General features: G+C 59.6%; 1 protein-coding gene across 1 annotated transcript in view; it reads left to right on the plus strand.

Annotated features, from left to right (window-relative positions):
• Positions 1 to 1,628: 1,628 nt before the first annotated feature.
• NACC2 (NACC family member 2, BEN and BTB (POZ) domain containing) overlaps positions 1,629 to 11,736 on the plus strand; it is a 41,989-nt gene continuing 31,881 nt past the window's right edge. The window contains exon 1 of the mRNA XM_006900577.1: positions 1,629 to 2,574. Coding sequence (XP_006900639.1) covers positions 1,698 to 2,574 — 877 coding nt within the window. The 5' untranslated portion in view covers positions 1,629 to 1,697. The remainder of the gene's footprint in view (positions 2,575 to 11,736) is intronic.

Consider the following 11,736-nt stretch of genomic DNA (forward strand, 5'->3'; position numbering starts at 1 on the left):
AGGCCGCCTGCCCAGAGGAGTTGCCTTGCACGGGCTGCCCGCCCCACAGACTGTTTGGAATACTTTAAATGCTTTGACACTCGGCACTGGGTGGCAGGGGAGGCCGTTCCCGGAGTAATTCATATGCAAAACTGCACTATAAATCTCCGGCTGGCTGGGCTGCGGGCGAAGCGTTCCCGCGTACAGTACAGTATTTCTGCCATCTTTGTTTGCGGTGAGTCATCAAAAGTCTGTCTCGTACCAACACCCGGCTGTGCGGGCCTCTGGCACCGCCACTCTGCTGTTTTGAAAGCCGGGCTGGGAGCTGGCATTGGCTCCGGCGCCCGAATCAAAGGCGGCTATTCATCCGCTGCCTGCATGTCCGTCTGCATCCGGCCTCTTCATTTGGATGCTGTGTGCTGCCTGGGCGAGCCGGGCTGGTGCAGCTGAGCGGCGCCGCGCGGGACCGGCCCGCCTCCGCCCTGCGCGCAGCGCTCTCCCCGCCGCAGTCAGAGCGCCGGCGGCCACGGTGCGGACGGAGCGGCCCCGCGGGCGGCGGCCACCGGCGAGCGGGCAGCAGTGGCCGAAGGTAGGTCCCCGGCCAGCTGCAGCCGCCCGCCGCGCTGGCAACTTCTCCGCAGCGGGCACTGCGGGCCTCGGAAGAGCGCGCCCATCCCCGCCCCGCGCCTGCCCCGCACAGGGACCCGCGCGCCCCACCCCCGGCCGCCCCGCTCGGCCCCGCACTCGCTCCCCTGGGGGGGGGGACAGAGTGGCCCTTTGTGCCGGCTACCGGCCGGCCTGCCCGGAGTTGGACCTGCGCCCTCCCCGGCCGTCCCCTCCCCCGCCCCTCCCAGCCTGCCATTGGGTCAACAGCGGCCTCTGGGGGACTGGCCAGCGCCCCTCTCCAGCCCCCTGCGCCCCTTCCGCAGCTGTGACCCCTTTAGTTACCTGGGCTTGGAGCGGGACTGGGTTGGCGCGGAACGGGGTCGAGAACAGCGTTCCTGCGACAGACTCCCAACTCCTGGGCCACAGCAGCCACGGGCAGCTCAGCGTCCTGGCTGGACCCCAGGTCCCCTGTACAGTCCAGGCGCAGCTCAGACCCCCTCAGCCCGGCTCCCAGAGCTCCCCTTGCAGGCAGAGGTGGCTGGGACCTTGGGGAACTGGCTGGGTCTCTCATCTTGACTTCCCTGGCCACCCCCTCCTTTCTCCACTGCCCCTCCCCAGCAGGGCCAGGCATCTGCGGGGGGGGGCAGAACCCCCGGGGGGGGGCAGAACCCCCGCTGCCCCGCTGTGCCCCGCCTGCCCACTGAGGGCCACAGCGGTGAGCTGTTCTCCGCCTTAACTTTTTCCTGGGGAGCAGAGAGGCCCCTCTGTCCCTCCTGGCTGTGTCCTCCTGCAGGTCACAGCTGTCATTTGTCCTCTGAGGCAGGAGGTGGCTGGTGGCCTCCTGTGCTCTCAGGGGGGGGCTTAGGGAAGCTGTGGGGGCAGCTGGAGTGGTCCTTGAGCTTCCTGGCATTTTCTGCAGCAGTTCTTTGCCATCTCGATTTGGCTACGCAGTCGGGGGAGGCCCTTTCCCGGGAGTGACTCTGGTCTGGGGGTGCAGAGGGCCCATCCCAGCAGGATCCTGACTGCCCACTCTCCCTCTCTTTGCAGATGAGCCCCACTGGTCTGCTCCAGCGCTGAGAGTCTGAGGGGTGCCCGCCACCCCTGCTGCCACCATGTCCCAGATGCTGCACATTGAGATCCCCAACTTTGGGAACACCGTGCTGGGCTGTCTGAACGAGCAGCGCCTGCTGGGCCTCTACTGCGATGTGTCCATCGTGGTCAAGGGCCAGGCCTTCAAGGCCCACCGCGCCGTGCTGGCTGCCAGCAGCCTCTACTTCCGAGACCTCTTCAGTGGCAACAGCAAGAGCGCCTTCGAGCTGCCAGGCACCGTCCCGCCCGCCTGCTTCCAGCAAATCCTGTCCTTCTGCTACACGGGCAAGCTGACCATGGCGGCCAGTGAGCAGCTAGTGGTCATGTACACGGCCGGCTTCCTGCAGATCCAGCACATCGTGGAGCGCGGTACCGACCTCATGTTCAAGGTGAGCTCGCCCCACTGCGACTCCCAGAGCGCTGTCATTGAGGACGCCGGCTCTGCGCCCCAGAGCCCCTGCAACCAGCTGCAGCCCGCCACGCCCTATGTCGTGTCCCCCTCGGTACCCATCCCGCTGCTCACCCGTGTGAAGCATGAGGCCGTGGAGCTGCCGCACGCCGCCGGCCCAGGCCTGGCCACCAAGCGGCCACTGGAGACGGGGGCCCGGGAAGGTGTGACAGCGGCAGCAGGTGCCACGGTGACGGCTGGCACAGCCCCCCTCAAGCTGCCCCGCGTGTCCTACTACGGCGTGCCCAGCCTGGCCACCCTCATCCCCAGCATCCAGCCGGTGCCCTATGCCCAGGGCGAGAGGACCAGTCCGGGGGCCAGCAGCCTGCCCACCACCGACAGCCCCACCTCCTACCACAACGAGGAGGATGAGGAGGATGACGAGGCGTACGACACCATGGTGGAGGAGCAGTACAGCCAGATGTACATTAAGTCCACCGGTGGCTACGCAGGTAAGGCGGCCGCAGCGTCCTGCTCACCCTCCTGTCGCAGGCAGCCTGGCTTCGGGGCCAGCTGGAGTGGCTCAGGACTGGCAGGGGATGCGAGGCCTAGAACACCAAGCTCAGGGGCTGAGAACACACCACGGATGGGGTCAAGGCGCACAGGACCTAGTCTTTGCTTCCCCGGGACAAATGGAGACAGTAGGTCTCTGTGGTCCAGGGACCTGCCTGAAGGCTCTCAGTCCTGGATGGCTGAACTCAGAGCTCAGTTTCCCTCCTCTCCCCACGTGGCACTGCACCACGCACAGCCAACGACTCTTGTCTTGACCTGTGCCAGGTCACTTTCTGTCTGGCATTATGGTCATCTCATCTGGGCCAAAGAGTCCCCTGGGATGTCTGCAGCCCTGCGCAGGGAGTGGGCTGGGAGGGCAGAGCTGGATAAACCCCCTGAGATTATCCCCTGGTTAGGGAGACCTTCTTTTGGAACTTGTAAAGTCAGGATTCTGTAGTTGGAGGCTTTCAGTTATAGATTGAGCTCGTGTCATGTTCTCAGGATTGGCTGGGTAGAGGATCCTGAGGTTGGAGCGTAGGACTGGGGACTCCCAGCTCCAGTATCATGAACTTCTCCTGAACTATGTGTGGAGCCCACACTGCTGCCCAGGGTTCCAGGTTCCCACTGGACAAGGGCTGCAATGGAGCCTGTGCCCGGTACCCCCTGTGTCCTGATGAGATAGAAGCCTTGATCTGGCAACCCTGCCCCTTCTCAGTGGACTGTCCAATCAGGGCAGAGAGCAGACTGATCACCAGGTTGGACCCTGGTGCAGGCTCGTCCTAAGAGGCTGAAGGAGAGGCCCTTCCCTGGACCCATTCTCCTCACGGTGTGATGGTTTTACATCTCTAGAACACAAGAACTTACATAAGTTACTGATGGTGGTCCTGGCTCTGTTGTTAGTGGTCATGGTGGCAGTGGTGGTGGTTGTTGTGGGGATGGTAGTGGTGGTCATGGTGGTCGTGTTGATGGTAGTGGTGGTCATGGTGGTGTTGGTAATGAAGGTAATGGTGGGGGGGTAGTGGTCGTGGTGGTTGTTGTGGGGGTGGTGGTTGTGGGGGTGGTAGTGGTCATGGTGGTCGTGGTGGTGGTGGTCATGGTGGTGGTGGTCATCATGGTGGTGGTGGTCGTGGTGGGGGTGGTCGTGGTCATGGTGTTGGTCATGGAGGTAATGGTGGTGGTGGTGGCTGTGGTGATGTGCCAGCATTGGGTTCTGACTCCCAGTGCCTGTAAGGCAGCGACGTGTGTGCTCTGGGAGGTTCCGAGGCTGTAACCAATGTGGGGTCAGAGTGCTCTGTCGCATGTGTGGGTTTGGAAGTTCCAACAACCTTTTTCATCAGGGGAACGGAGGACGTCCCTCAAGGAGACAGACTGGTGCAGTGGCTGCAACAACAGTGGACTTGAGGGCAGATGGGGAGGGGCCACGGGACGGGGCAGGATTTTGATCTTTCTTGCACAGAGGCACTCTGTGAATTTGAGTGGATACAACAGCACCTAATGAAAGGCTAATGTCCGTTGGGGCCTGACCTCCTGGGATGGTGTGGCGCAGGCCCCGGGGGTCCTGCTCTGAGCAGTAGGCTGTGCTGGCTGGACTCCTGCTGGGAGCCCTATTGTGGGCCCCACCCCCGGGCCTCGGAATCTGCAGGCCTGCAGTTTCCTCTGCCCCTGCTGATGGTGTGGCCCAGGGTGGGTGCGGTCCTGGCCAGAGGGGGCTCCCCAGCCTTGTGCTGAGAAAGTGCAGCCTGGGGTTCCCAGGTCCCTTTGAGAGACTATAGTAGCCCCTTGCAGAGCTTATGGGCCACCAGGTTGTCCCTGAGGGATCCCCAGCCAAGCAGGTGGCCCAAGCCATTCGCCCTGATTCCACTCTGGGGTGCAGCTGTCTCTATGCTGGGAACGAGGGACTTCGGCAGCGTGTGGGACAGCCCTCCCACCGCCCTACAGAGGAGACGCCCACCTCCTCAGGGGCTCTGGGCCGTTGCTCCCACGAGTGGCTCGGGCACAGGACACAAGGACTGCCCAGGTCTCACACTGTGGTGTCCAGATCAGTCAAGTGCAACCTCTGAGGAGGGGTCTGAGGAGCCAGGAGGCCACCAGCATCTCCTGACCCAAGCCTCTCCTGGGGGCAGGAGGCCTTGAGTCTGGGAGTCATGGTGGGATGGGCCGGTGGCCTGGGTGCATGTGAGCTCGCGGTGGCCAGCGGCTTCTCCCCCAGGTCCGTGTGACCCAGAGCGCCTAACTGGGGCAGCGAAGGGGCTGCTGCATCTTGGTTAAAATCTGGGTTTTCAGCAGTGATGCCGGCGTTCGCCTGGCAGGTTCTGGACGAGGGTGGGGGAGGGAGTCATGGGGCCAGGCAGCCAGGGGAGGGTGTCCCCACTGGCCTGCCCCCAGCCCGTGCTCTGGGGCCGCCTCCTGGGTAATTCTGCATGCACTTTGTTGGGGAGCCAAGCCACCCTCACTGCCCCTCACAGCCTGGGCATTGTGATCCCTGGTCGCTTCTTGGACTGATGAACCCCGTGTTCTCAGAGGCTCCCGGGGACCCCGAGACACGCAGTGACTGTGGTGAGCCCCTGCTCCTCTCTGCCTCAGGGTCTTCACCTGTCGTGGATGAGGTTCACTTCTCTGCACCCGCACCCTCAGGAGCCCCAGGGCTCACCTCCGTGGGGAGCAGCTGGACTTGCAGAGCAGTGCTATTGCTAAGGGCCTCTGGCAGCTCCCTTGCCCTGTGGCTGTGATTTTGGGGCATTTTCTTTGGTTTCCAGGGGTGACCCCTCCTAGCCCTCACCCGGAGGCTCTCACCGGGGGGTGTTTAGTGGAAAGACGGGCCGCAATCTCCACTCTGTGAGGAGAAGAGCCTTTTCTGGGGTGTGAGGAGATGGGGGGGTGAGCTTGTGAATGGCCAGAGTCCAGAGCCTTCATCCTCACGCCCCAGACACTCGTGCTGAACACCCTTCTGTCATCTGCCACTCACAGGCCTGACTGTGGTCACTTCCGGTGGCCAGCAGAGCACGGTTTTGGTGGCAGAGAGGGGTGGAACCCGCAGAAATGATGCCACACTGCCTTCCTGGCCTCATGGTACCTTTGAGAACCCTAAGGACTTGAGCCCTGGGCTCAGGGTCACTGAGAATGGCCAGAAGCCACTCCAACAGCCTTCCCTCCCCCCTTCCAACCCCCTCCCCTCTAGCCCAGGTGTGGGGCCAGATTTGAGGGCCTACCCCAGCTGAGCTGCGTGAGGAAGTGATGCCCAGCGGAACAGCAAGGGTTTACTCCAAGACCCTCATTTGTCATCCTCCCGCGCCGCTTCTGCACCAGGCTGTAGGGTACTTTCAGTGGGTGTCACCCCACAGCCCTGCCTCCACCCTTCTTGTATCCCTGAATGATCAGTTGAGAACACACGGAGAGCATACGCATGTCCACAGCCCCCTCATCCATCCACTGCCCCTCGGCCCATCCATAGCCCTCTACTCGTCCATAGACCCCACCAGTCTAAAGCCTCCCTCCCATCCCCAGCCCCCCATCTACATCCCGCTGCCCTTCCACAGTCCCCCGCCCGCCCACAGCCCCCACTGCCCATCCATCCCCAGCCCTCTCCTCCCATCCCCAGCTCCCCGCCCGCCCACAGCCCCCTGCCCATCCACAGCCCCCCATCCACATCCCTCTGCCTTTCCACAGCCCCCACCTCCCATCCCCAGCCCCCTGCCTGCCCCAGCCCCGTGCCCTTCCACAGCCCCCTGCCCATCCACAGCCCCCCGTCCACGTCCCTCTTCCTTTACAAAGCCCCCACCTCCCATCCCCAGCCCCCTGCCTGCCCCAGCCCCGTGCCCTTCCACAGACCCCCTACCCATCCCCAGCCCCCCATTCACATCCCTCTGCCTTTACAAAGCCCCCACTGCCCTTCTCCATCCACTACATCCCATCTCCAGCCCCCTGCCCGTCCACAGCCCATCTCCCCGTCCACAACACCCCTGTCCATCCACAGCCACCCTAACACCCACAGCCAGAGTCTGCCCATAACCTCCCACCCATTCACAGTCCCCTCGCCTGTCCGCAGGCCCCCATCCACACCCCCACATGTGCCACTCACTGATGTTGATGGTAACCCCCTTTCTAAGCTGTCCCCCCAAGTCCCCTCCTGACGTGCACTCCTCTCCCTCATCTTCCGCCCCAACCTCAGTCTCTGCTCTCCTTTGATCCTGGGATGTCTGCACTGGGCTCGACACTGGCCGTTCGACTAGGGGTTTGTGATTTCAGGGTTACAGCTCATCTAAGTGCTGGACTGGCTGATGGCTTCTCTGAGAATTCTGATCACCACTGACACCTCTTAGGGAGTGGCCCAAAGGGCACCCTTGCCCCTGCCCTAGTGTGCATCTTCAAAGGTGAGGGACAGGGCTCCTCCCTGCGGCTCTCCTGACCCCCGGCATCCTGAACACAGCAGATGTTGCTCCTGGGAGCACGAGGAAGGTGGCTGCGCTTGTCCTAACCAGTTAGCCCTGTCCCAGAGGGACAGGTTGGGAGTGGGGGTGGGTGGTGCTTATCATCGAGGGGTGGACCGGGTGTCTACAGGCTGGTGATGGGGGGGGGTGCTGTCTATTCCCATCGGCTGAGGGGTGGGCTAGGAGTCTACAGGCTTGGGGCTTGGGGGTCCGCTGTACTGGGTCGTGAGGCCCCAGCTCAGCCCTCCCACCCAGGATGGTGTCCTCACTGCCCAGCAGTGGTCTGGCCACAGACAGCACAGACTCCAGATTCCTGGTCCCTAGCAGAAGAGTAGTGTCTGGGGATCCCATGCCTGGAACCCTCACCACCAGCACAGCCCTGCACAGTCCTGTCTGCTGAAGGTGGCCAGGGACTGCAGCCACTGCCCCAGGCGGCCCCACCAGTGGGACCTCCTGCCCAGGGTCTAGCAGCATGCTCCTTGAGATGGCCACCTTGCTGAGGCCATGGGCTCGGGCTCACCGTTTGTCCTGAGCTGACCCCAGCCCTGCAAGCACGTGGACCGAGGCATCAGATACCTGCCAGTAATGACGTGGGTCCACTCACAGTCCGCACAAGCAGATTGGCCCAGAGTCATGGGCACAAACGTCCTCTGCTTTGGCGCCTCTGCCTGCAGGCCCCTGCTTGGTGGGCTCAGCCGGGGCCTGTTTCCTGGGGCTCCGAGGAGGAACTGTTCTCTGTAGAATACACCTGCATGACTGCACCTTGCTACCTGCAATGTACCTTTTTTTATTTATTTTTTTTTTAAATTGTTTGCTTAGAAAGTGGGCTGACGTTGATTTCCACACTGTCCTTCCTGGAATGTGTCTCCTAAAAATCTCTGGAAGCGTGTCCTCGTTCATCAGTCTCCTGCTCACTAGTCGCCGTGCGTGGAGGCAGTGCTCGCCCAGGGCAGGCGTGCAGGGCCTTGAACCTGTGGATTCGACCCGGTCAGGTGTCTGACCCCCGTGGCCACTCGCCTCCCTGTCCAGGGCACATGTCTCTCTCCCAGGGTCTGGGCACTGGCCTGCTCTGGACCCAGGGCACTGTCCCAATAGTGCCACCTAACTTCTCTGTGGATGGACTCACTCTTCTCACTGGACATGTGGGTGCCCGCCTGGGCTCCGTGCGGGCAGTGGTCTTCCTGGAAGGAGGGGGTGTGTGTCAGGCTGCATCTCCCACAGTATGAGGCCTGTGGCCCTTCCCCCTGCTGGGCCCCGGGGCAGGGGGGCCAGCACAGGAGTCTGAGTAGTCTGGGGCGAGGGTGGGGACGTGCCCACTCTCCGCTCTCCCCAGCCCCTCACATTGCCTGTGGCTGAGCAGGTGCAGCTGGTGTCCAGGTGCCCTGGTGGTGCGGTGGTTAAAGGCACCACGCAGGGGAGGAAGCGTTTGCCGTCAGCATTGTGGAGTGTCCCCCCAGCAACTGTGGGGGCTGTCGTGTGTCCTTCAGGTCACTGGAGTGGGGTTAACTCGGCCTGAGTGTGGGTGGGGTGCGCGGTGGGACTTCTGTCCTGAGCTTCAGGCCCAGGTACAAGTGGGAGAACTGAGGCTTCAGTGTCTGGCGCGCTTTCCGGCTGGGAAGTCGCTGTTTCTCAGAGCTCCCTGGTGGGGGCTTTGGAGGGAAGCTCTGAGTAAACGTGGAGTCACCTTTCCCCCCTGAGACCCGCCAGTGACTCTGGCCTCGTTGCCTCCTTGCTGTGTATCAGGGACTGTGGGTGGGTCCTCATTGTCTGGAACCTTCTTCATCTACTCTTCTGTGAGTTCATCCCCAGGCCCGTCCCCACTGTCTGCATCCCTGTGACTTTACGTCAGTCCTGACGTCCGGTCGTGTGAACCCCAGCTCTGGATTCCTTCCTGAGAACACTTGGGCTGCTCGTGGCTGTGGGGCTGGAAGCAATTCTAGCAGACCCCCTCCTGTCCACCGTGCATCTCAGGGTCTGGGTCACACGAGAGATGATTGCCCCTCTTTGTCTCGAGGACCTGCTGGTGCACGGGAGCAGCCCCCCGGACGGCCCTCAGGGCTCCCCTGAAAGGTGGCTGAAATGCCGATTACCGTGTTAAATCTCCAGATCCCTTTGGGAAGAATTGACCTCTTCGCAATGACTCTCTTGCCCGTGAACAGAGGCCAGTCCCCTGTGGAGGTCTTTCATTTCTCTCCCCAAGGCTTGCTGGGTTGTAGTACGTGCGTGTCGTGTGTGTGACACATGCTGTCCAGTTTGCCACTTCAAGTCCCCCTTTCTGATGTTTCGTGTGTCCACAGTGTTGTCCACTTGGTCATCCGTGTCACCACAGAAAGGCGGCCTGTGCCCACTGCCCCCGGGCACCCACTCACCTTTCTGACCCTGAGTGTCTGCTCTTCGTGGACACACATCAGATGCCACGTGGGCCTTTGGCTTTTCTCTCTCAGCTTCCTGTCTCCCAGGCTCCTGCATGCTGTACATGGAGTCGCTGCAACTTTGTTTTTAATAAGGACAGGACCCCTGGTAGCAAAATGTGTCACACATTAATCAAAAGGGTGGCCTTCAAATCCACCAGCTGCACTGTGAATAAAAATTGAGGTGGTTTCCTCCCATTAAGAATTCTAGCTGGGAGGGAGCTCTAGTGGCCTAGTGGCAAGAAACTGCACTGCAGTCCCAGAGGCACACAGTTCAAATCCACCAGATGCTCTGCTGGAGAAGGAGGGGCAATCTCCTCCTATCCCAATCAGGTCCAATTTGACAGTATACACACACAAAAATAATAAAATTTTAAAAAAAGAATTCTAGCTTGGAAGCCCAGTGGGGTTGCCAGGAGTGGGGTCCTCATGGTGGCCATAGGGTGGTTTTAGCTTTAAATAGACCCATTCGATATGTCCCCTCATTGTCAGTGGACAGTTCCGCTTGTGTGGACTCCGGTGCTGGGAACACACGTGTGCAGGTTTTGTGTGGGTTTGTGTTACTGTTTTTCGAGGCTGTTCCAGCTGGGAGTGGGGTGTGTGTGTTGTGTATGTGTACTGTTGTTAGGTGCTGTCGAGTCGAGCATGACTCACACCGACCTGTGAACAAAAGATCTGCACCCTGTTCTATCCTGTGCCAGCCTCATACTTCCTGACACACAAGAGCCCATGGCAACAGTCACCGTATCAATTCACCTGGTTCAGGATCCGACCCTCTACCCTTCCCAGTGTCATGTCTTTCTCCAGGGAACATGTCCAGAGTAGGTGAGGTGAAGCCTAATCGTTCTTGCTTCCAAAGAGCACCCCGGCTGCACCCTCTCCAAGACGTCTGTCTTTTCGTTTTCTTGGCCGTCCATGGGATGCTTAGTGCTCTTCAGCACCACAGCTCAAAGGCATCAATTCTTTCTCTTCATCCTTATGCATTGTCCAGGTCTCACATGCAGAGCAAGTGATCAGAAGTCATGGCCTGAATCAGATGCACCTTAGTCCTCAAACTGACATCACTACTCTTCAATACTTTGACAAGGTCCTTAACTGCAGACTCCTAGTGCAGTGCATCTCCTTATTTCCTGACTGCTTGTACCAAGGGTTTTAATTGTGGATCCAAGCAAGATGAAGCTGTTGACAATTTCAATCTCCTCATCCGTCATGATGCTGCCTATATTGGTCCAGTGGTGAGAATCTTCATTTTCCTGACATTGAGACGCATCCGTACCAAAGGCTGCATTCCTTGATCTTCCGCAACAAGTGCTTCAAGCCCTCTTCACTTTCAGCCAGAAAGGTTGTTTCATCTACATAATGCAGGCAATTAATAAATCTCCCTCAAATCCTGATGCCGCACTCCTCCTCACAGAGTTCAGCTTCTTGGATAATTTGCTCAGCGTACAAATTGAATTGGCATGGAGAAAGAGTACAACCTTGATGCGCTCCTTTCCCAACTCCAAACCATGCAGTGCTCTCCTGCTCCTTTCTCACACAGCTTCCTGATCCAGGAATAGGTTCCGCATGAGCAGTCTTCTCACTGTCAGCCACAACTTGTCATGATCCACACAGTCAAACGCCTTTGAATAGTCAACAAAGCACAAATAGACATCCTTCCGGTGTTCCTTACTTTCAGCCTGGATCCATCTGACATCAGCAATGAGATCCCTGGTGCCATGGCCTCTTCTAAATCCTGCTGGAACCTCTGGCAGGTCCCTGTCTGTGTATTGTTCTAGCCGTTTTTGAATGATCTTCAGCACATGTAAATAAGAATGTTTTAATGTGCCTACTTTGTTTTCTTTGGTGATACTGTACATTTTATTGTTTATAACTTCATTTTCCAGTTTTTATTTATATATTGAATTAAGTTGATTTTTGCACACATTGACCTTGTTATGACAGCCACAAACTCAGAAAGCTCAGACCCCTGGCTGGCACGTTGGTTTTGACTCAGTGCTGACCATTCAGCGGGTTTTCGGGAGATTGTACATCTCGGGTGGGGAGCAGGGCGAGATTGCCTGTCCTCCCCTGGAGCACCGGGGAGTTGAGCCGCCAGACGGGCACCACCTTTGCATTAGCAGCATGGCTCCATGTCTCCTCCGTGGCTTCTGGCAGTGGCTTGCCTGCTGTCCACACCCAGTCTTCTTGTCCTTGAGTGAAGTCCTCAGACTGCTTCTCTGTCTTCTGTGCCACTTGCTCCCTGTCCGGCCTCCCTGCTCCCCGTCCGGCCTCCCTGCTCCCC

Source organism: Elephantulus edwardii, unplaced genomic scaffold (genome assembly GCF_000299155.1).
Source record: "Elephantulus edwardii isolate Elephantulus edwardi_28Jun2011 unplaced genomic scaffold, EleEdw1.0 scaffold00289, whole genome shotgun sequence".
Classification (NCBI taxonomy): domain Eukaryota; kingdom Metazoa; phylum Chordata; class Mammalia; order Macroscelidea; family Macroscelididae; genus Elephantulus; species Elephantulus edwardii.